At 45.2% G+C, this 25,136-nt stretch overlaps 2 protein-coding genes across 2 annotated transcripts in view; one reads left to right on the forward strand and one right to left on the reverse strand.

The window, feature by feature from the left end:
- Nucleotides 1-25,136, reverse strand: part of PDCD5 (programmed cell death 5) — a 302,413-nt gene that overhangs the window by 272,166 nt on the left and 5,111 nt on the right. The gene's annotated exons all lie outside the window — the stretch shown is intronic.
- Nucleotides 1-25,136, forward strand: part of VPS35 (VPS35 retromer complex component) — a 162,550-nt gene that overhangs the window by 48,563 nt on the left and 88,851 nt on the right. Inside the window, exons 11-12 of the mRNA XM_040329463.1 lie at nucleotides 12,321-12,528; nucleotides 13,866-14,021. Coding sequence (XP_040185397.1) covers nucleotides 12,321-12,528; nucleotides 13,866-14,021 — 364 coding nt within the window. The remainder of the gene's footprint in view (nucleotides 1-12,320; nucleotides 12,529-13,865; nucleotides 14,022-25,136) is intronic.

A 25,136-nucleotide genomic window follows, 5' to 3' on the forward strand; every position in this document is an offset into this window, starting at 1 on the left:
GCGGACGCCTCAGCAGAGTCAATCCGCATGTCTGCCAGATCTGCAGCTCTATCTAATTCTGCAAGAAGAGCTCTCTGGCTCAAGACATGGCAGGGGGATAGCGCCTCAAAGGTTAAATTGTGCGGGATCCCCCTTACAGGAGACTTATTATTTGGGCCAGGCTTGGAGGCTGTCTTAGATCGTACAGCCGACAAGAAGAAGGCTTTCCCCTTAAAGAAAAAATTTTGGGGGACAGACAAAGAAAAAATTCTGGACCCAAAAGAAGGTGGAAGTCCCCAAACCTGAGGGAAAGAAAAAGTTTTGGGGACCAAAAGGGAAAGGCCGTGCCGGGGCACTTTTTCGTGCTCCTGAACAGCCCCAAAAACCTCAATGACGGAGTCAAGGTGGGAGGAAGGTTGGGGGCCTTTCTCCCACAATGGGAGACGATCACCAGCAACCAATTTGTGCTGGGGATCATAAGGAGAGGGTACAGACTAGAATTCTCAAGTCCCCCCCCATCCAGACTCTTAGTCACCAATTTGCCCCAATGCAAAGAGAAATCTGTGGCTCTGATCTCCTCTCTTCAGGAGTTGGAGGATCAGGAGGTGGTAGTTCGGGTTCCATCGGAGGAGATAGGAAAGGGCTTCTACTCCCACATATTTGTGGTCCGCAAGCCTTCAGGAAAATTCAGGCTTATACTGAATTTAAAACCTCTAAACACCTCGGTCACGTACAAACGGTTTCGGATGGATTCCATCTATTCCGTGAGGACACTCCTCCTTCCGAACTGCTTCATGGCATCCATAGATTTAAAGGATGCCTACCTACACATCCCAATAGCGGAATGCCATCAGAGATTTCTCAGACTGGCCGTGAGGTCCAGAGAGGGGATGTTTCACCTGCAATTCAAAGCACTCCCCTTCGGGCTCTCCTCTTCCCCCCGCATATTCACCAAAGTGATGGTGGAGGTACTAGCCTTTCTACGTCTCAAGGGCATCCTGGTGATAGCTTACCTGGACGATCTGCTATTCTTTGCAGACTCTCCGACACGGTTGTCCCAGGACCTCCAGGTTGCAAAGGGGATTCTGGAGAACCTAGGTTGGTTACTCAATCTGGAAAAATCCAGCCTGACACCCTCCCAAAGAGTCACTTTTCTGGGATATGTACTGGACTCAACCAGACAGATGACTTTTCTCCCAATAGAAAAAGTTCAGAAGGTGGACAACGTAATATCACTTCTTCAGAGCAGTTGCCAGCTTCCGATAAGGAAAGTCATGTCAGCTCTGGGGTTATTAACATCTTGTCTTCCTGCAGTGCAGTGGGCGGGTCTGCATTTCCGACCTCTACAACTGTTCATACTGAACATTTGGGACCACAAACCGGAATCCTTGGATTCCCTGATATCCATACCGGTTCACATCAAGAGGTCCCTTTGGTGGTGGAGGAAGGGGGCGAACCTTTTACAGGGCCTGGATTGGATCTCCCCGATTTCCAGAACAGTGACAACAGATGCCAGTGGCTCCGGTTGGGGAGCACACCTGGACTCCCTTCTGACACAGGGTCGCTGGGCAAAAGAGGACTCGCAAAAATCTTCGAATTGGAGAGAACTAAAAGCGATAGAGTTAGCCCTCAAAGCCTTTCAGAAGGAGCTGCAGGGACAGCATGTTCGAATCAGGACAGACAACTCCTCGGCAGTAGCTTATGTCAACAAGCAGGGGGGCACCAGGAGCAAGTCCTTATGGGATCTGACAAAATCTATTCTCATATGGGCGGAGGCCAATGTCTTGTCCCTCTCAGCCATACATCTGAAGGGAGAATTAAATCAGGTCGCAGACTTCCTCAGCAGGAAGAAACTGAGGGAGGGCGATTGGGTTCTGAATCAGGAAGTTTTCAGAGCGATCACTCAAAGATGGGGTCTTCCGGAGGTGGATTTATTCGCCTCAAGAGAAAATGCCAAAACTCGGCTCTTTTTTTCCCTAAACAGATGGGATGGAGCTCTGGCGGTGGACGCTCTGGCCCAAACCTGGAAGTTCTCCAGGTGTTATGCTTTCCCCCCTCCGGTTCTAATACCAGCAGTCCTGAGGAAACTGCAGGGGGAGAACACAACACTCATTCTCATCGCACCTCATTGGCCCAGGAGACCATGGTTCTCTATCCTAAAAAATCTATCGATAGAATCTCCTTGGATTCTACCAATTCGGGAGGATCTCCTTTTGCAGGGTCCAATCTGCTGCCCGCAGGTAGAGAGATGGAACCTGGCAGCCTGGCTTCTGAGGAAGAGCTGCTGAGGGGCAAAGGGTTTTCAGAACGCTTGGTTGAAACACTCCTAAGCTGTAGAAAGAAGGAGACGCAAGCCATTTACCAAAAAGTGTGGAAACGGTTTAACATCTGGTGTGCAGAAAGCTCATTCAGTGTCAACAGCTCTGTGGCTGTTTTAGAATTTCTTCAAGCTGGAGCTGATAAAGGATTGGCAACTAGCACGCTGAAGGGTCAGGTGTCAGCGCTAAGTGTATTTTTTGAAAAACAACTAGCATTTGACCCTTGGGTCTCTAGATTTTTTAAGGCTTTGAGTAGACGGAGACCTGTTAAAACCTCCAACTTCCCAGTTTGGGATCTCTCATTGGTTCTTCAAGCCTTTACAGTAGAACCATTTGAGCCTTTAGACAAATGTAGTTTAAAAGTGATCACTCTCAAAACAGTGTTTTTAGTAGCGATCACTACTGCCAGGAGAGTGAGCGAACTCGAGGCCCTATCTATTAGGGTCCCCTTTTTTCAAGTTTTTCCGGATCGCATCATTTTTAAGACAGATCCGGCTTTTCTACCAAAGGTAGCTTCTAAGTTTCACAGAAGTCAAGAAATAACATTGCCTTCTTTTTGTTCAAATCCTGTGAGGGAACAGGAACACAAGTTTCACAACCTAGATGTTAGGAGGTGTGTCCTACAATACTTGGATTACACAAGTCAGTTCAGGAAAGCTGATTCACTATTTGTTTTGTTTTCTGGGTCCAAGAAAGGGTCTAGGGCTTCTAGACGCACGATAGCCAGGTGGTTAAGGGCAGCCATCGTTCTAGCCTATTCTTCTAGGGGAGTAGAGCCTCCACAGGGTATCAAGGCTCATTCCACCAGGGCAGTAGCAACTTCCCAAGCAGAGTGTGCTGGTGCTTCCCCGGAGCAGATCTGCAAGGCTGCAACATGGTCTAGTTTCTCAACGTTTGTAAAACATTACAGACTGGACCTACTTTCAACCAAAGACCAGGCTTTTGGACGCAAAGTACTGCAAGCAGTTGTCCCACCCTAGGGTAAGGTGCTCGCTTATCCTCTCTACAGTACCTGTCCTGAAAGACGAACAGGGAAAAACGGGGTTACTTACCGGTAACATCCCTTTTCCTGGAGTCTTTCAGGACAGCACTGGTACCCACCCTCTTTTGTTGTAGGGGATATTATGGAAACTCATCAGACGAGGCCGTCAGGTAAGATGTAATTTTATACTTTTATGACGTGTTCTTGTGTCTCCCCAGCTGGCCGGAGGTACTCTGGAAAAAACTGAGGAGCTGAGGGAGGATGAGGCTTAAATTCTTAATTGGAAGGCGGTGTTTCCTGTGAGGGGAGGAGCCTGTGTCTCTCTACAGTACCTGTCCTGAAAGACTCCAGGAAAAGGGATGTTACCGGTAAGTAACCCCGTTTTTTTTTTGCGATACAGCAAGCGTTAGGCTGCTTTCACATTGCAGCGTGGAGCCGCGGTGACGGTATAGCCGCGCTATTTGTAGCACGGCTATACCGTCATGTTTACCGCGATATTCGGGCGCTAGCGGTGAGGTTTTAACCCCCGCTAGCGGCCGAAAAAGGGCGTTGCGGGCGGTATTACCGCACTTTTTCCATTGATTTCAATGGGAAGGCGCGGTATAGGAGCGGCGAACACACCGCTCCTATACCGCGGTAAAGATGCGGCTAGCAGGACTTTTGGAGCGCTCCTGCTAGCCCACCGCTTCAGTGTGAAAGCCTTCGGGCTTTCACATTGAACACTACGGGGCATGATTTTTCATGCGGTATAGCAGCGCTATTTTTAGCGCTGTACCGTATGAAAAACGCCCCAATGTGAAAGGGGCCTTACTTTAACTGACAATTGCGCGGTCGTGCGACGCTGTACCCAAATAAAATGTATGTCCTTTCCCTCCCCCCCGCAAAATCCTTATAAAGTCCTTATATTTTTTTATTATAATTTTTTTCCCCCTACAAATAGAACTTTCTTTGGTGGTATTTGATCACCTCTGCGGTTTTTATTTTTTGCGCTATAAACAAAAAAGAGCGACATTAAAAAAAAACAAAAAAAAACGCACACAATATTTTGTACTTTTTGTTATATTAATCATCCCCAGTTCTTCTTCTTCTTCTTCTTCTTCTTCTTCTTCTTTTTTTTTTTTTTTTTTTTTTTAGATGCACATTTTTTTCTTAGTTTAGGCCGATACGTATTCGTCTACATATTTCTGGTAAGAAAAATCGCAATGAGCGTATATTGATTGGTTTTGCGTTATAGCGTCTACAAAATAGGGGATAGTTTTATGGCATTATTTATTATATATATATAAATATCAGGTAAAGGAAGATATTTAGGAAAAAAGAAAATTGTACCTTTTACAACCCCTTTAACCCCCGCTAGCGACCGAAAAAGGGGGTTAAAAAAGGGGGTTAAATGTCGCAGTCCAAATAAATAAAAAAAAAAAAACGCTGATCCCACCATTACTAGTAAAAAAAAAAATATATATAATAATAAATAATGCTATAAAACTATCACCTATTTTGTAGACTCTATAACGCAAAACCAACCAATCAGGTAAAGAAAGCTATTTAGGGAAAAAAATTGTACCTTTACAACCCCTTTAAAACCGCAATGCTAGCGGCCGAAAATCGCGGCAAACAAAACGGTAAAACGCCGCTAAAAATAGCAGTGCTTCAGTGTGAAAGTAGCCTTAGGAACTCGCGCTCTGTCTCTCCTCACAGAACAGGGATTTGAGTGTTTACACACGTGCGTCCCTGTTCTGCCTCTCGTGCCCGCAATCGTTTGTGACCGCCGTTCACGAGCATTGGCACCCCCGCGATGCAGCGGGCACGCACACGCGCGCCTGCTATCGCGCTTAAAGGGGCCGACGAACCGCCACGACGGTTCGCGGGATCGTGCCGATCTGCCGCAGTATAATGACACCGGCTGGTCGGTAAGTGGTTAAGGAATCATTTTCTGATCTCCCGCTGCCTTCGTGTTCAGAGCAGCACCTTTATCATTTCTTTCTGTTTACCGCTCTGACTTTTATCTCTGTCATCTGTTTGCATTAGTCAGAAAAGTACCCATCTATTCTCCATAATGCCACAAACAAGTGGGGAAAAGAAAAACATATCGTGCAAACAGTACCTGTATTGTATTGTTTTGCCTGTTGCAAGTTCAAGGCCGTTTTTACCTTTTGTTTGCCTGGAACACAGATGTATTCTGTGCAAATTTCTCACTAATTTTGGTTTAATGATGTGAGATTTATAATGGAACAAGTTGCTATGGAAACCGTTTTTTCTAGCAGGCTGTTGTCCCTTGTTACTGGGCTGTCATTGGTTGTGCTGAGCAAATCATCCCGGCGATCCGTCACACAAGGTCACCCATATGTGTTTTTTGTTTTTGTTTTTCTAGAGCTGAAAAAAGTAACCTGCCCTTGACTAAGCGTGCAGTTCTGGGGTTTAAAATAGAATTTAGATCCTTTTTTTTTTTCTTAAAGCGGAGGTTCACCCATAGAGAAAACATTTTCCCCTTAGATGGATGGTCGTTTGGTCTAGGGGAATCGGCTAGTTGTTTTAAAATAGGAGCTGTACTTACCGTTTACGAGATGCATCTTCTCCGTCGCTTCCGGGTATGGGCGTTCCTTCTTGATTGACAGTCTTCCGAGAGGCTTCCGACGGTCGCATCCATTGCGTCACGATTTTCCGAAAGAAGCCAAACGTCGGTGCGCAGGCGCAGTATAGAGCCGCACCGACGTTCGGCTTCTTTCGGCTACGAGTGACGCGATGGATGCGACCGTCGGAAGCCTCTCGGAAGACTGTCAATCACGAAGGAACGCCCGCTCCCGAAGACCCATACCCGGAAGCGACGGAGGAGATGCATCTCGTAAACGGTAAGTACTGCTCATATTTTAAAACAAATAGCCGATTCCCCTAGACAAAACGAGCATCCATCTAAGGGGAAAAGAGAAATTTTAAATACGTTGTCTTTGAATCATTGACAAGGACTGGGAATAATATTAACCCTGTGTAAGCTCTAATCCATTCTATTCGGGGCTGAGGAGACCCTTCATGTGCGCACATGACCATGCTTAACCAATCCCTGAGCCCCAGCACTGTCGCATGCTCTTTAAAGCGGAGTTCCACCCAAAAGTGCAACTTCCGCTTTAAAGGGGTTGTAAAGGTACAATTTTTTTTTTCTAAATCGCGCCTTCATTTATAGAATGGGCACCCGGCCGCGACAGCTTTCGGCTTCACGGCCAGGCACCCACTGCGCATGGGCGAGTCGCGCTGCGCTCTATGAATGGACAGGCGATCTCCTGGGACTTGTCGCGTGTCCCTGGAGATCGCCTAAAGCAGTGGTCTCCAAACTGCGGCCCGAGGGCCAGATGCGGCCCTTTGCTTGCCTTTATCCGGCCCTTGGGGCACTATCCCTCCCACTGATACGAGACACTATTCTGACACCGACAATGGAGCACCATTTCTCCCACTGACACAACTAATAGAGCACTATTCCTCCCTATGATACCAGCAATGGGGCACTATTCCTCCCCCCCCCCTAATACCAGATGTTCACAAACAATGATGCCAGGAAAATTTCCACTCCCACTGGCCAAAGTCCGGCCCTCCAAGAGACTGAAGGACAATAAACCGGCCCTTTGTTTAGAATTTTTGGAGACCCCTGGCCTAAAGGGAAAGGGCGCCTAAGGCGAAAAGAGAAGTCGCCGAGGCGGTCCCTGGGCGGAAAGAGGAAGTGGGACAGGAAGCCGCACTCCTACCGAAGCCCCTACTCCCCCCTCAAAAAAAATTACATGCCAAACGTGGCATGTAAGGGGGTGAGGAGTGCTTAACGGGGTTGTAAAGGTACAATTTTTTTTTTTTTTCTGTTTTCTAAATATCTTCCTTTACCTTAGTGCAGTCCTCCTTCACTTACCTCATCCTTCCATTTTGCTTTTAAATGTCCTTATTTCTTCTGAGGAATCCTCACTTCCTGTTCTTCTGTCTGAAACTCCACACAGTATTGCGAGGCTTTCTCCCTGGTGTGGAGTGTCGTGCTCGCCCCCTCCCTTGGACTACAGGAGAGTCAGGACGCTCTCTACATTGCAGATGGAGAAAGGAGCTGTGTGTGTTAGTGGGCGTCCTGACTCTCCTGTAGTCCAATGGAGGGGGTAAGCACAACACTCCACACCAGGGAGAAAGTCTTTCTTTCTTTCTCTTTCTCTCTTTTTCTCTTTTTCTTTCTCTCTTTCTCTTTCTCTTTCTCTTTCTCTTTCTCTTTCTCTTTCTCTCTTTCTCTTTCTCTCTTTCTCTTTCTCTTTTTCTCTTTCTCTTTCTCTCTCTTTTTCTCTTTCTCTTTCTTTTTTTCTTTTTTTTTTTTTTTTTTTTTCTTTTTCTCTTTCTCTTTTTCTTTTTCTCTTTCTCTTTTTCTCTTTCTCTTTTTTTTTTTCTCTTTCTCTTTCTCTTTCTCTCTTTCTTTCTTTCTCTTTCTCTCTTTCTTTCTCTCTCTCTCTTTCTTTCTTTCTCTCTCTCTTTCTTTCTCTCTTTCTTTCTCTTTCTCTCTTTCTTTCTCTCTCTCTTTCTCTTTTTTTTTCTCTTTTTCTTTCTTTTTTTTTCTCTCTCTTTCTCTCTCTCTTTCTCTTTCTTTCTCTCTTTCTCTTTCTTTGTCTCTTTCTCTCTTTCTCTTTTTCTCTTTTTCTCTTTTTCTCTTTTTCTCTTTTTCTCTTTTTCTCTTTCTTTATTTCTCTCTTCCTCCCCTTGTTTTTTCTATCTGTACAAGTCACTTCTGACACTAAGTGGTAAAATGATGACAGGGGAAGGAGTTCCTGTGCAGATTGGGTGGGGGGGTGTCTGCCCTCACTGAGCTCTTCAGAGTTTAACTTCAGCCCCCCGGACCCTACTTTTTGGAATTTTAGACAAGCTGTATAAATTCTGCACGTTGAATGGCTGTAGAGACGAGAAGCTTAAGATAAACGGGTACAACTTATGTAGGTAGATTTGCCTAATCTCTGTGCATCACCTGAGGCCAGTCACTTCACTGGGACCTTTAACTAGCCTCAGGGTGACTTCATCCGGCTTTTTGTTATTGCCCCACCCCCCATCTTTCTAGCTCCCCAGTAAATCTCCCAGTCCTGTATGCTGCTTGCCTGACCCACTTCATTATAAGGAGGCTGGACTGTGCCTGCTTGATGGCAAAGCCATTTTGCTTGGTACCCGTGATTGATGGCTCATGGTGGTTGCCGCATCCTCCAGGCCGTAGAGCCGCTGAACTTATTCCTGTATATGAGTAGCTGGCAGAGACTTCTCTTCTAGCTGCAAATGTCACCCTAAATAGTGCCAAGTACGTTCCACCATAATTATTTGATGGCTTTTGAGAGCCCTTGTACACAATGGACAATTTCCTCCTGCTCTCAGTCATTTGCACATGTAGTGATTTTTATTCTGATGGGCAGCAGGGACACTTTATTCCATGGAGTTGTGTCAAAGCTTTTCTAGTACGCTTCTTTATTTTTCTAACTTGCACTTGAAAGCTGGAAAATGGGATCTCGCGCCAAAAGATTTTAAAAATATAAAACAATATTATAAAGCTGAGCTGCTCTCTAAAAATTTCAGTGGGGTGTAATAATACGATTGAGTGAAAGATAAGAGGCGCTAGCACATCTGTGTATAAATAACTAAATAAATACCAAAGAAAAATAACCGTTATAGTCAGGGCGCCAGGTCGCCATGGCGACTAGAAATAGGGTCCTGGCGACTTGGCTTGGTGAGCTGGCTCTATCTGGTGGTGGCCGTTGGTATTACAAGTTAAGCATTACAAGTTAAACAGCAATTCTAATGTCATTTTTCACTATTTTTCACTATTTTCACTGCCATCTTCTTCCCTCTAATTAGAACCCCCAAACATTATATATATTTTTTATCCTAACACCCTAGAGAATAAAATGGAGATCGTTGCAATACTTTCTGTCACGCCGTATTTGCGTAGCGGTCTTACAAGTGCACTTTTTTGGGAAAAAATTACACTTTTTTTAATTAAAAAATAAAACCGTAAAGTTATCCCCATTTTTTTTTTAATATTATGAAAGATAATGTTACGCCAAGTAAATTCATACCCAACACGTCACGCTTTAAAATTACGTCCGCTCGTGGAATGCCGACAAACTTTTACCCTTTAAAATCTTCATAGGCGACGTTTAAAAAAATCTACAGGTTGCATGTTTTGAGTTACAGAGGAGGTCTATGGCTAGAATTATTGCTCTCGCTCTACCAATCGTGGCGATACCTCACATGTGTGGTTTAAACACCGTTTACATATGCGGGCGCTGCTCACGTATGTGCTTCTGCGCGCAAGCTCATCGGGACGGGGCGCGTTTTCTGGCTCCTAACTTTTTTAGCTGGCTCCTAGATTCCAAGCAAATTTGTCAACCCCTGGTTATAGTGATGGGTGAATGTCAAAAAAATATATACTAAATTAGTCAAACAATCAAAAAATTCCAATTGAAAGTGACCAATAGGGGAGACACATTGAGTGAATAGTTGATTATCGTGCAAAAAAGTCCATAAGTGAAGTAGATGAGTGACAGCTAACTTGAAGGATGATACAACTTGATTATTAGAGATTTCCACCTTCACCAAATCAAGATAAATCACTAAATAAGTGCTTATGGATGGCACCTTACCGCAAGCTGTTGACCACTTTAATTAAAAAGAGGTCACATTAGGCATAGGTAAAGATCAGATTCCAGGCTAGGTTCTTGTTGTCTTGATACCGCCACACTCCACACCACATGAAGTATTCAAAGATGAAAAAGAAATCGCCATAGAATAATACCATTTATTTCAAATTTTAAAACAAAAGAACAACGATTTGGCCTCTTACTTGAAGGGGTGCCTTGCCCCGGCACTGAGGTTGAAGGCGTTGATAATGAGTGGAAAGAGAGAGATGATCCCACGCCAGCAATGGAGCCTGCAGAGCCGCGTATAGCGTGCGTTCCAGCTCTCTAGGAAGGAGAGCCAGCGGCACCAGGAAGTACGTCAGTCGTGCGTGACCTGTACGCCTCGACGTACGTTTCGTGATTGCCACGTCGTCAGGAAGCGTCCAACCAGCACTGCGATACAATATACTGTACCTGCATATTCAATTTAAACCCAGAGGTACCATTCGGTGTCATAGCCAGTGATACAGTCCAGAAATCTGGTGCTACGTGGGGTGCAGTGGGATGGAACACGATCAAACTCCTGCAAGCAAAACTGTCCTGCATTGCTGGTCCTCCCAACCTGGATTGAGGGCGGGAACTGAGAGTGGGACATATCGCAGTACTGGATGGAGGACGGGAACTGAGAGCGGGACATATCGCAGTACTGGATGGAGGGCGGGAGCTGAGCGTGGGACATATCGCAGTACTGGATGGAGGACGGGAACTGAGAGCGGGACATATCGCAGTACTGGATGGAGGGCAGGAGCTGAGCGTGGGACATATCGCAGTACTGGATGGAGGACGGGAGCTGAGAGCGGGACATATCGCAGTACTGGATGGAGGGCGGGAGCTGAGAGTGGGACATATCGCAGTACTGGATGGAGGGCGGGAGCTGAGAGTGGGACATATCGCAGTACTGGATGGAGGGCGGGAGCTGAGCGTGGGACATATCGCAGTACTGGATGGAGGGCGGGAGCTGAGAGTGGGACATATCGCAGTACTGGATGGAGGGCGGGAGCTGAGAGTGGGACATATCGCAGTACTGGATGGAGGGCGGGAGCTGAGAGTGGGACATATCGCAGTACTGGATGGAGGGCGGGAGCTGAGAGTGGGACATATCGCAGTACTGGATGGAGGGCGGGAGCTGAGCGCGGGACATATCGCAGTACTGGATGGAGGGCGGGAGCTGAGAGTGGGACATATCGCAGTACTGGATGGAGGGCGGGAGCTGAGCGTGGGACATATCGCAGTACTGGATGGAGGGCGGGAGCTGAGCGTGGGACATATCGCAGTACTGGATGGAGGGCGGGAGCTGAGAGTGGGACATATCGCAGTACTGGATGGAGGGCGGGAGCTGAGAGTGGGACATATCGCAGTACTGGATGGAGGGCGGGAGCTGAGAGTGGGACATATCGCAGTACTGGATGGAGGGCGGGAGCTGAGCGTGGGACATATCGCAGTACTGGATGGAGGACGGGAGCTGAGCGCGGGACATATCGCAGTACTGGATGGAGGACGGGAGCTGTTTGAGTTAACTCTTCACATAAACCAGCAGGTGATTGGTTGCTAGAACCACCCCGCTTCCTAGCAACCAATCACCAGCTTGTTCATGTGAAGTTAACTTTGGCAGCTCTCGCTCCCACCCTCCATGTGATGTGAAGGGGGGCAGAGGACACTGCTATGGGGGGGCGCATAGAACACTGCATTACAGGGGACATAACACTGTTATGGGGGGAAAAGTACACTTCCGTGGGGGTGATTTAAAGGGAGCAGAGGACACTGCTATGAAATGGGAGGCACATAGGACACTAAAGTGGGGTTTGTGTGTGAAGGGGGGAAGGTCACTGGCCAGCGGAGGAAAGACTACTGTGGGAGGGATGATGATATGCTGGGGAGCAGAGGACCCTACAGGGGGTGGGGGCACAGGACACTGGGGCTTGATAGTTAGTTTTTTTTGGGCGGGGTTTTGATCTCCTCCATGTTGTTTGGGTAGAACTGAACCTCTGAAAGATTGCCCACCCCTGGTGTCTGGTAATAGAAAGTACAATGTGAATGCCAATGAAACTCATGGTTGGTCTTGTGGGAATGGAGAAGGTAGAGGACCTGGGTCACTGGAGAGGCGAGTAGAAGACATCTCTTCTATGGCAGGAAACTTAATTTGAATTTTCTTTCCTAAAAGGTTTGTTTTAATTTAGATTATTATTTAAATTCACCTCTCCAGTACCTAGTTCTGCATAAACATATTTGGTGGGTAGGGATCTGTGGAAACACCAGGTCCTATTTTATAAAAGAGCATTGCCTGTGTTAACCATATAGTTACCAGTCCATTGTGAACCTGCGGTTCAGTGGAGCTCTACATACACTATATCCTCCTCTTCCTTTCTCTTTTAGCATTGCCACCAGCAGCGCTGTCTCAAAGGAGCTCACCCGACTTCTGAAGATTCCGGTGGACACGTACAACAATATTCTGACCGTGCTAAAGCTCAAACACTTCCATCCGCTCTTCGAGTACTTTGACTACGAGTCCAGAAAGAATATGAGTTGCTATGTGCTGAGCAGTGGCTTGGAGCACAACACAGAGGTCGGCACTCAGGAACAGGTAATGTCTCCACTCTCATAGATGCCATGTTCTCCCTGCACTCTGTTCCTGAAAAATGTCCCCAAATTTTAGTAATTGCACCTTACCTGCCACGAAGACCTGCTTGCTGTCTTGTCTTTTTGTTGTGTTTGGTTCACCAACATGGCTGAGCTTTCCATGTATAGGTGTCGCTGTAAATTTTAAGCCCCCCTCCCCCACCAACTTTTTTTATTTTTTTTATTACGGGTCTACTTTTTGCCCTGCAGTATTCAGTCCTGTCATGTGACCACGGTTCCTTCCCCTTAGGTAGTGAGTGGGTCCTAAATGCGGAAATCAACACCATGTAATGATGGGGTGCTGTTTAACTATAGTATTTTCATTCTTGGTGCTTTGACCAACCGGGGGGGGGGGTAATGAGAGTCTAGGCTGCTTGAGTTATGCGAGTATAGGATGCTTTGACCAACCACAAGGGGGTCATGTGAGTCTAGGGTGCTTTGAAAAACCCCATATAGGGTCACGGGAGTCTAGGTTGCGTTGACCAACCCAAGATGGGGTCACGGGAGTCTAGGGTGCGTTGACCAACCCCAGATTGGGTCACGGGAGTCTAGGGTGCGTTGACCAACCCCAGATTGGGTCACAGGAGTCTAGGGTGCGTTGACCAACCGCAGATGGGGTTATGGGAGTCTTGTGTGTGTTGACGAACCCTAAATGGGATCAAGGGAGTCTAGGGTGTGTTGACAAACCCCAGATGGGGTGACGGGAGTCTAGGTTGCGTTGACCAACCCCAGATTGGGTGACGGGGGTCTAGGGTGCATTGGCCAACCTCCATATTGGGTCATGGGAGTCTAGGGTGCGTTGACCAACCCCAGATGGGGTTACGGGAGTCTAGGGTGCGTTGACCAACCCCAGATGGGGTGACGGGGGTCTAGGGTGCGTTGACCAACCGGGGTGACGGGGGTCTAGGGTGCGTTGACCAACCCCAAATGGGGTGACAGGAGTCTAGGGTACGTTGACCAACCCCAGATGGGGTGACGGGGGTCTAGGGTGCGTTGACCAACCCCAGATGGGGTAACGGGAGTCTAGGGTACTGTGACCAACTCCAGGGGGGGGGTCATGTGAGTTTAGGGTGCTTTGACCAACCCCAGGGGGGTCAGTCCCTGACATCATGTGCTTTACAGCAAATGTGTTTTACGACACTGAGGATCATTCAGCCTATGCACACTCGTTGATATTTTCAAGCGATGTTCAATCAGCAAAGTATACTTCATAGAGAAGGGCAAAACTGATGCCGAGCGTGGAGTCAAAGATCTTTAAGCATTCTGGTCTATAGATTTATGTCTGCCTTTCTTGCTTCATAGGTGGACGCTATTATGAACTTGGTATCGACTCTGATACAAGACCAACCAGACCAGCCAGCTGAAGACCCAGACCCAGAGGACTTTGCAGAAGAGCAGAGCCTTGTGGGCCGCTTTATTCACCTATTGCGGTCTGATGATCCCGATCAACAGTACCTGGTAAGAAAACCTGCGTGCTAGTGTTTACTCTGTAAGATCTCCTTCATAACATATGTTGCTGGTACAGTGCTTTGAAATAGTATTCATACCCCTTTGACATTTTCCACATTTTGTCATGTTACAACCAAAAATGTAAATGTATTTTATTGGGATTTTATGTGATGGACCAACACAAAGTGGCACATAATTGTGAAGTGGAAGGAAAACGATAAATGGTCTTCAAATTTTTTTTTCAAATATGTGAAAAGTGGCTCCCGTGATGCAGCTGGCGGCTATTGCCGCTCACTGTATCACTCGGCCCCGCCCCAACCACGCATCATCATTGGATGTGATTGACAGCAGCGCAAGCCTATGGCTGCGCTGCTTTCAATCCATTCAGTCTAGCCATTCAACGGGCAGGTTGAGCGGCAAAGAGGATGTCGGAGGGGGGGGGGGGCAAGCGCGGGACTTTCGAGGGGTCAGGTAAGTATAACGGGGGCTGGGGGGGGCGATATTGTCAGATGTTTTTACCTTCGTGTTTTTTTTTTCACTTTAAAGCATCCTATGGGCAGCCCCCAGCCCCATAGTTTTACTTGCATACAGTTTTACTTGCCTGAGCCCCGAATTTCCAAGGGTGCGATACTGACGTCGCTCTTTTTACAGGTTCTCGGCTCTTCATTGGATTGATTGATAGCAGCGCAGCCACTGGCTCCTGCTGCTTTCAATCAATTCCAATGACGCAGGCGCCGGAGGATGGCACCGAGTAATGCATTCGGCGGCAACGACCGCCAAAATGCTGAAAACGGGAGTGCGCCCGCAAGGTAACTCCCTTGGGAGAGTGCTTTCCAGGGGGGGTTATCCGATGCGGGGAGGAGCCGAGCGAGCCGCCGCGGGACCCCAGAAGAGGAGGATCAGGGCCACTCTGTGCAAAACAAACTGAACAGTGGATGTTTGTTGTGTTTTTTTTTTTTTTTTTTTTATTGAACCTATAGTATTGCTTTAAGATTTCCCGTGCCTTTCAAATGAGGCCAGTGCCCTGGCTCCGCTGTTGGGCAGGGGTGCATAGATCCCAGGCCTCGCTGAAAAAGATTACAGATCCTTTGGCAGATAAGACAGTTCATGTATATATTTCAAATTTAGTTGTAATACAGTAGAGCTTAAAATAAGCTATTCAGGGAAAAATCCCTCCGACAGCAATTACAGAATCCGGTCTCTAATAGAGCTGACTGAGCAAAATAAATGAATAAAAATAAATCTTCATCTTCACTATGGGGAGACGCTTAGTACCTGTGATGTTCTTCTAAAAACCACTGGAGTCCATCTGTTCCAGAGGAGTAAAGAAGACGGCGAGTTTCCGAATGTTCTCTTCCCAATACAAAGTGAGACCGCGGGTACAGCGAGACGTTTCCCTCATTTCCATCTATTCCCCAAAATAATTCTGTGTAAGACCGATGCTGGAAACCTGCAGGGCGTCTCTTTCTACTGCACAAGTTTGCCATTGTGAACGGCATTACATTCAGTTCTTAAATTGAAAACCATTATGAAAGCAATAATAGTGACCCAGAAGATTTCACATTCAAGAGATCTTCAAATAAAAGGCCACTTTTTTCTTTTTTTTTCTTTCAACTTAAAGCGGTTCTCCACCCTAAAGTGGAGTCCCGCTGATCGGAACCCTCCCCCCCTCCGGTGTCACATTTGACACCTTTCAGGGGGGAGGGGGTGCAGATACCTGTCTAAAGACAGGTATTTGCACCCACTTCCGGCCCGGCATTCACGGGCAAAAGACAGGCATTCCGTCACATCCCGTCACCCCCCCCCCCCCCCCCCCGTTGTGTGCTGGGAACACTCGGCTCCCAGCACACAGCGGGAGCCAATCGGCGGGCGCGACTCGCGCATGCGCCGTAGGGAACCGGGCAGTGAAGCACGCATCCCTTCACTTCCTGGTTCCCTCAGCGTGGATGGCGGGGGGAGCAGCAGAGAGACGAGCGATCGGCGCTGGACTCCAGGACAGGTAAGTGTCCTAATATTAAAAGTCAGCAGCTGCAGGATTTGTAGCTGCTGGCTTTTAATATTTTTTTTCCCATGGCACATCCGCTTTAAACCACTTCAGTTCTGGATGATTTTAACCATTCATTATTTTTATTCATTTATTTTTTTTTATTTTATTTTTTATTCGGCACTGCGCCAATTTAAAGGGGTTGTAAAGGATTTTTTTTCCCTAAATATCTTCCTTTACCTTAGTGCAGTCCTCCTTCACTTACCTCATCCTTCCATTTTTGCTTTTAAATGTCCTTATTTCTTCTGAGAAATCCTCACTTCCTGTTCTTCTGTCTGTAACTCCACACAGTAATGCAAGGCTTTCTCCCTGGTGTGGAGTGTCGTGCTCGCCCCCTCCCTTGGGCTACAGGAGAGTCAGGACGCTCTCTACGTTGCAGATAGAGAAAGGAGCGTTTCACCAAAAGAAAGCTCAATTTTGTGTGAAGAAAATGAAAAAAAAAATGTGGGTACAGTTTTGCATGACCGTGCAATTGTCATTCAAATTGCAACATCGCCTGGGCAGGAAGGGGGTGAAAGTGTCCGGTATTGAAGTAGTTAAAGTGGTTGCAAAGCCTAAACATTTTTTAACTTAATGCAGTACGGTAAACAATAATTTGGTGTCAGCATCCCTCTCTTTACATTTTTATATATATATATATATATATATATATATATATATATATCTATCTATGAATGATGGGTGCAGCCTACAATCAGCTGTTAAAAGCACCATACTAACGATCCGAAAATCGGCAGCTCGTTGGGATGAAATTTTATTTTTCGTATCGTGTGTACGGGCCTTTAGGGTGTTTTTTTTGTTTTTGTTTTTTAATATATAATATATACACACTCCAAAGACATGCTGGTAGGTTAATTGGCTTCTGCCTAAAATTGGCCCTAGTATATGAATGTGAGTTAGGGACCTTAGATTGTAAGCTCCTTGAGGGTAGGGACCAATGTGAATGTACAATGTATATGTAAAGTGCTGCGTAAATTGACAGCGCTATAAAAGTACCTAAAAAAAAAAAAAAAAAAAATATATATATATATAATTTTAAGGGGGGGGTTGATTATTTACATTTATTTATGATTATTTTTATTTGTGCATTTTACATTTTATTTATTGTTGTAGCATTAAATCGGTAAATTATTTTTTTCCCCCGATCTCATGCTTTCCAGCCTGGAGGAGAGATGTGAGGTCTTATTGACCCCTCCCCCCGCATCTCTCCATAAAGAGGACCTGTCACACACCATTCCTATTACAAGGGATGTTTACATTCCTTGTAATAGGAAATAAAAGTTCTAAAAAAAAAAAAATATGTAAAAAAAAAAAAAGTGTGATAATAAAAAGATAATAACATTTTTTTAAAATGCCCCTGTCCCTAGTAGCTCACGATCAGAAGCGAACACATATGTAAACGCTGTTCAAACCACACATGTGAGGTATCACCGTGTGCGTTAGAGCAGTGTTTCTCAACTGCAGTCCTCAAGGTGCCCCAAACAGGTCATGTTTTCAGGATGAAACCGCTGTGGTAATTACAAGGAAGTGAAACTGATTAAATCACCTGCGCAAAATAATGGAAAGCCTGAAAACATGACCTGTTGGGGCGCCTTGAGGACTGGAGTTGAGAAACCCTGCGTTAGAGCGAGAGCAACAATTCCAGTGCTAGACCTCCTCTGTCACTCTAAACTGGTACCCTGTAAAAAAAGTTAAAGCATCGCCTATGGGGATTTTTTAAGTACCGACGTTTGGTGCCATTCCATGAGTGTGCCCAGTTTTAAAGCGTGACATGTTGGGTATCCATGTAATCGGCGTAACATCCTCTTTCACATTATACAAAAAAATTGGGCTATCTTTTATTGTTTTGTTTTTTAATTCATGAAAAATTATTGCGCAAATACCGTGCAAGATAAAAAGTTGCAATGACCAACACTTTATTCCCTAGGGTGTCTGCTAAAAAAAACCCCATATATAATGTTTGGGGGTTCTGAGTAATTTTCTAGCAAAAAAAAATGATGATTTTTGCATGAAGGAGAGGAGTGGCAGAATAGGCGCGGTATGGAAGTGGTTAAGGAACGCATTGGAAGACCGTTTAGTTTTATATCGTTAGTCGGCGGACAGGACAGATTCACTTTAAAATATACTGTGCTTTCCTTTTTAATCATATTACCATATTTTATGCATGAGCAAAATGCTTGCTAGGAATACATTATCTCTCTCAATTTCTACTTTTCCACGAAAGTGACAGCCCAATGAATGCTGTGCAATTACCCAGAATATTCACCCAAATATGACAGCTAGATCTCCGCTGTTAAAGATCTGTCTCTAATTTCCTGGACCGGGATATTTGCTGCAGTGCTTTAGAGCCTTTTGTGTTTTGCAGTAAATTACTTTTTTAGCATCCAATATCCTCATCCTCCCTTCCGGTCTCTTCATTTTTTAATATCCTCTTTGATATTCGGAGATCACACAGGATGTCAGGATGAGAGTGAGCTGGTCGTTCTGAATGTCGCAATGTGACGTGGTGGTTTTTTTTTCTTCCCTGCTTTGACAGACCTCTTGTCAGGTTGCGTTAGTGGAAAATGCAGTAATCTGCAGAGAACCATTGTACTATTTTAAGCCCAACAATTACCTGGTCATGGAGGGGGGTAAGTCTTCCGGAGGTCAAGTGGTTAAGCTGGAGATTAGATAGAGATAGAGATAGATATATATATATATATAATATTATACATATACCGTATTTATCGGGGTATAGCGCGCACCCCTAAAGTTGCCCCAATTCCTGTGGAAAAAAGATTTTTTGTACTTACAGTTTTGGTGTCTTGCGCGGCGTCCATCGGCGGCCTCGTCGGGTCCGGTGTCCGTCTGCGGCTTCGGGTGTCCTCTTCGTCGGATCCGGCGTCCTTCTGCGGCGTCCTCCCCGCTCGTTTCCCGCGCCGAGTTTGAATACTGCGCCAACATATACCGAGCGCAGTACACTTGTGTATCGTCGGGCAGGCTCGGCAACTCTCGCGCTGACGTCCTGTACGTCCAGGACGTCAGCGCGAGAGGAGCCAAGACTGGCCGACGATACACGAGTGTACTGCGCTCGGTATATGCCGGCGCAATATTCAAACTCTGCGCGGGAAAGCGGGTATCGGCGTATACCGCGCACCCACGATTTTGCCCTGATAAATGTGGTATATATATATATATACCTGGGCTGCCGGAGAGGTGAGTATACTACTACTTCTAATTTTGGGGTGTGCCATTTGCATTTCTTTGGGGGCTTGACAAGGTCACTACGCACTACGCTGTAGTACTTGTTTGCCATAACGGTTGTTCCTTTCAGCTTATATTATTTATTTATTTTTCAGTCTTTTTTTTTTTTTTTTTTTTTGCTGAAAATTGTTATGCCAAAAGAGACCTTTTTATGTCCCATTCACACATTTTGTAACTTGAAACTCAAAGTTTCAAAACACCACAGGAGAAAAATAAATAAATTATTCTCTATGGAGAAGGTTCACCTGAATTCAAAAGCCTGAAGCTCAAAAAAGTTCTGGAGCTTTTTTTTGTAGCTGGAATGGGGTAGATTTGAGCATTTTTGGTGCATTTTTATTCCCATAGAAATGAATGGCAATGCGCCGTTCGCATTTGTGCGCATTTTCGTGTTTTTTTGTTTTGTTTGTTTTTTGAGAGTTTTTCTGCTCAAATTAAAAAATGGTAATATAAGAATAAATACAGAAAAAAATGCAAAAAAAAATCATAAAATCATTAAATAATAAATCCCTAACCTTAAAAATATTAAAGTGCAAAAACTAAAATCTTTGCATCTATAGACACCGCGTATCTAACACTAACCTCTCTATCCCTGTGAAGAAAATGAGTGTACATACCTTTTTTTTTATGGAAGCCGATCTGACCAGATCCCACGCTGAGCTGTCAGCCTTGACTTCACTGTGTAGGCGGGTGCAGAGGAGACGGACAACAACGGATGCCCCATAGTAACTCTATGAGCGACGTCACTCCCCATTCATTTCACAGCCGTTGTCGGCCGTGTCCTCTGCAGAGCTTTTGCCGCTGGAGAGCGGGTCGGATCCGGTCAGATTGGCTTTCAGAAAGGTATGTATTACTCATTTCTTTTTTTTTTTTTTTTTTTTTCTTTACAGGGATAGAGAGGTTAGCACTAGATATAGATGCAGGGATTTTAGTTTTTGCATGGACTTCCACTTTACATTTTTTTTATTAATAATAATAATAATAATAATAATAATAATAAACACCCAAACAAAAAAAAAAATGAATTAATTATGTATTTTGTGTTGGGGGTGTTTTATTTATTATTTGTAGGGGTTAAGGTTTAATTACCGTATTTATCTGCGTATAACACGCACCCTAACTTTAAGGCCTCGTACACACGACCGAACATGTCTGCTGAAACTGGTCCGTCGGACCAGTTTCCGTGGACATGTTCGGTCGTCTGTACGGCCAACCGGACAATTTTCCGGCGGATCGGACAGGTTTCCAGCGGACAAATGTTTCTTAGCATGCTAAGAAACATGTCCGCTGGAAGCCTGTCCGTCGGACATGTTCGGTCGTCTGTACGACTCGCCGGACATGTCCGCTCGGCCGAAAGCCCTCGCATGCGTCGAAGTGATTAGACGCATGCGTGGAAGCATTGACCTTCCAGAGTCGCGTCATCGTCGCGGCCACGTCACCGCGTTCGCTGTCCGCGGGAAATTTGGTCTGATGGTGTGCACAGCCATCAGACAGCTGTTCAGAATGAGGCAATTAAGGCCTCTATTAGTAATCCAGAGGATTATCACCGATTTGCTGCATCCTGAGGCTTTCTGAGTGAAGGAGAGCAGTAGCTGAAAGTCTTCTGAGGAGGTGATTGATTTTTCTGTGTGATAAAAATCAAAAACAGAATATATATATATACAGGGAGTGCAGAATTATTAGGCAAGTTGTATTTTTGAGGATTAATTTTATTATTGAACAACAACCATGTTCTCAATGAACCCAAAAAACTCATTAATATCAAAGCTGAATATTTTTGGAAGTAGTTTTTAGTTTGTTTTTAGTTTTAGCTATTTTAGGGGGATATCTGTGTGTGCAGGTGACTATTACTGTGCATAATTATTAGGCAACTTGACAAAAAAAAAAATATATACCCATTTCAATTATTTATTTTTACCAGTGAAACCAATATAACATCTCAACATTCACAAATATACATTTCTGACATTCAAAAACAAAACAAAAACAAATCAGTGACCAATATAGCCACCTTTCTTTGCAAGGACACTCAAAAGCCTGCCATCCATGGATTCTGTCAGTGTTTTGATCTGTTCACCATCAACATTGCGTGCAGCAGCAACCACAGCCTCCCAGACACTGTTCAGAGAGGTGTACTGTTTTCCCTCCTTGTAAATCTCACAATTTGATGATGGACCACAGGTTCTCAATGGGGTTCAGATCAGGTGAACAAGGAGGCCATGTCATTAGTTTTTCTTCTTTTATACCCTTTCTTGCCAGCCACGCTGTGGAGTACTTGGATGCGTGTGATGGAGCATTGTCCTGCATGAAAATCATGTTTTTCTTGAAGGATGCAGACTTCTTCCTGTACCACTGCTTGAAGAAGGTGTCTTCCAGAAACTGGCAGTAGGACTGGGAGTTGAGTTTGACTCCATCCTCAACCCGAAAAGGCCCCACAAGCTCATCTTTGATGATACCAGCCCAAACCAGTAATCCACCTCCACCTTGCTGGCGTCTGAGTCGGACTGGAGCTCTCTGCCCTTTACCAATCCAGCAACGGGCCATCCATCTGGCCCATCAAGACTCACTCTCATTTCATCAGTCCATAAAACCTTAGAAAATCAGTCTTGAGAATTTCTTGGCCCAGTCTTGACGTTTCAGCTTGTGTGTCTTGTTCAGTGGTGGTCGTCTTTCAGCCTTGGCCATGTCTCTGAGTATTGCACACCTTGTGTATTTGGGCACTCCAGTGATGTTGCAGCTCTGAAATATGGCCAAACTGGTGGCAAGTGGCATCTTGGCAGCTGCACGCTTGACTTTTCTCAGTTCATGGGCAGTTATTTTGCGCCTTGGTTTTTCCACACGCTTCTTGCGACCCTGTTGACTATTTTGAATGAAACGCTTGATTGTTCGATGATCACGCTTCAGAAGCTTTGCAATTTTAAGAGTGCTGCATCCCTCTGCAAGATATCTCACTATTTTTTACTTTTCAGAGCCTGTCAAGTCCTTCTCTTGACCCATTTTGCCAAAGGAAAGGAAGTTGACTAATAATTCTGCACACCTGATATAGGGTGTTGATGTCATTAGACCACACACCTTCTCATTACAGAGATGCACATCACCTAATATGCTTAATTGGTAGTAGGCTTTCGAGCCTATACAGCTTGGAGTAAGACAACATGCATAAAGAGGATGATGTGGTCAAAATACTCATTTGCCTAATAATTCTGCACTCCCTGTATATATATATATAAAAAAAAAATTAGGGGTTAATTAACATTTATTTATTCATGTAATGGAAGTAGTAGTATTAACACCCTAAAAAAAAAAAAATCTTACCTTTACCTCTAATCCCTTACCCGAACAAAAAAATAATAGTAAAAGCTGAAATACCTAGGAACAAATGATACAACAAATAATGTTTTTTTTCTATTGGCTAATAAAAAAAAAAAGCCAAAGCTCAAGAATGCTGTATAAAAACGCCACGCGCAGGTGTGAACGCAGCCTTGCTATTAGTTTGCTGTGTCCAGATCTTCTTTTGGCAATTTAGGTGAGCAGTCAATGGCCGTATTTTCCGCCTTCCTGATTTATTTGATTATTTTTTTTAATCCTTCCTTTATTTCCCTGTGACGTTGCTCAGTGAAATGTAAAGCCGCATGAAACCCGCTGAGACTGAGTTCTCGGCTTTCTTCTGCCACTTTGGTTTAAACGGGGTCACCAGCAGTCCGTTCACACCGCTCGTCATCCAGGCGAGGAAGGCATTGATTACGTTTTCTCCTGCCGGGACTTGTAACATTTCCAGCGGTGGTTTATCTTTTTTTGGACGCGATCTGCTGACAGCACTTCATTTTCATTGAAAAGAAGCAATTTTCTGTGAGTGTCCCCTGTGCACCGCATAATGACACAACTCTGTATTGCTGCTTACTGCGTCCTTTATATCCAGACCTTCCTCTCTGTTTACTGTGCGGGGAAAAATACAGCAGGGGGGGGAGGGGTCCAGCTGGGTAAGATTGGACCATGTTCTGAATTGTTATAAAATTGTATTGTAATTGGAAAGAATCCTGCATATAACACTGCATGTATTATGAAAAATGGACATCTATCAAGTCTGACAAATTACGTGGAATCTTAGACCCCCACCGATCACACACTTTACGAAATATTTGAATTGAATATAGTGATGTAGCATCCTCTACCAAAGGTAGGTGCTAGAGTGAGGATTTGTGTGTTTGTGTGTGTGTGTGTTTGTGTGTGTGTGTGTGGTAAGCTGCCAGGAAGGTACATTTAGGCAGGCTTATGCTTCAGGCTAGGCCTGCTTGTTTTGATCTGGGGGCAGGGAGTGGTTAGTGTAGCAGTGGGTGTGACCACCTGTGCTTCAGTTCTTGGGCGCCTCCCCTGCTTCCAGGGAGAATGTTCTGGAAGAGGGGCAGGGCTGGAAGCTGGAGTGACAGGGAGCTTGTGTGAGGAGCCCTGACCAATCCCCACTTGGAATTGGCAGGGGGCAGGCCTCCCGTATAAGCTCAGGTCCAGCCCACTGGAGGGGAGTTGTCGGCCGGGAGACATAGAGAATGGAGTCCTAGATGGCAGCAGGAGGCCCATCCCCATTTGGGGGGTGCGCCTCAGCGGAGGAGCCCGGGAGAGCTGGGAGGGAGCCCTCATCCTTACACGGTCATGGAGGAGGTGTCCTGGAACAGAGGGGCTGGAGAAGCTATTAGAACGCATGTTCAGCTGAAGTTCTCCATCATGGACTTGTGGCAGGAGAAGGTCGGTGAGTGTGACCCAGTGGATTTCTGGAAGAGGCGCATGCCAGGGGAGCTGGGTTCAAGGCCAGAGGAGAGACTGTGGGGTTCGTGTCAAATCGATGTGGCCTGCGGGCGCAGGATTTGCAAGTCGGGCTAGCTGGGATCAGTAGTCCACCAACTAATACAAGCTGCTAATGACTAGGCTGCCGGGTAGAGGTTCTGCAGACCTCTGGCCTAGTAACACGACAGGAAACATAGCCAGCATCTGGGATTATTCAGAGTGATCTCTTTTGTCAAGTGAAGATGATGGGACAGGAAGACTAATAGTTTACAGTGGGAGTTTTGTGCAGGAGGAGAGAAGTCCTGGGAGCAACAGTCTGCAGGAGGTGATGCAGAGGAGGAGCAATAGTCTGCATGTGTTTATGCAGGGGAAGTGACTGTAAATATTAGAGTCCATCAGTTCTTCAAGGCTCAACCTATTCTACTAAGTTCATTAAATATGAAGGTAAAGTAAACCGTTCTATGGGTATCACATATTCCCTTTCCCCCCAACCAAGTTCTATCCCCCAATGAACAAAAAAATGCTTGCTTGCCAGTGTCCTGTCCTCCTGCAGGTGGCATTATAACCCGAAGGTCTAAGACTTCCCACGTCCCTCTATATAGACTCCAAGAAACAGATTTTACATTTCTTACAGAAATCCCAAGTTTTTTTTGTTTTTTTTTATTGTTCTCTGCTGTGTGATAAATTAAATGAATCGGATAAATCAGATGAGTGTTGGAAAGGTATACGGGGGTGGATGTTCATATTTGTTATGAATTCCTTGGCTGTTAAATATATAAAATTTTCCTGTTGGAAGATCAAGTGACTCCTTCATGAAGCAGATGCTGAACATCTGGAATTAAGGGGTCACTAAAGGAAAAACATTTTTTTGCTGAAATGACTGTTTACAGGGTATAGAGACATAAAAGTTAACCGATTCCTTTTAAAAATGATTAAAAATAGATTAAATTCAATCATATAATGTGCCTCTAGTTTCACTTTCGGTTTTAAACTGGTTTCATGTTTAGTGATCCTTTAATAAATAAAAAAATAAACAGAGCGGGCAGTAATGGAAACAAGAG

Source organism: Rana temporaria, chromosome 11, assembly GCF_905171775.1.
Source record: "Rana temporaria chromosome 11, aRanTem1.1, whole genome shotgun sequence".
Classification (NCBI taxonomy): Eukaryota; Metazoa; Chordata; class Amphibia; order Anura; family Ranidae; genus Rana; species Rana temporaria.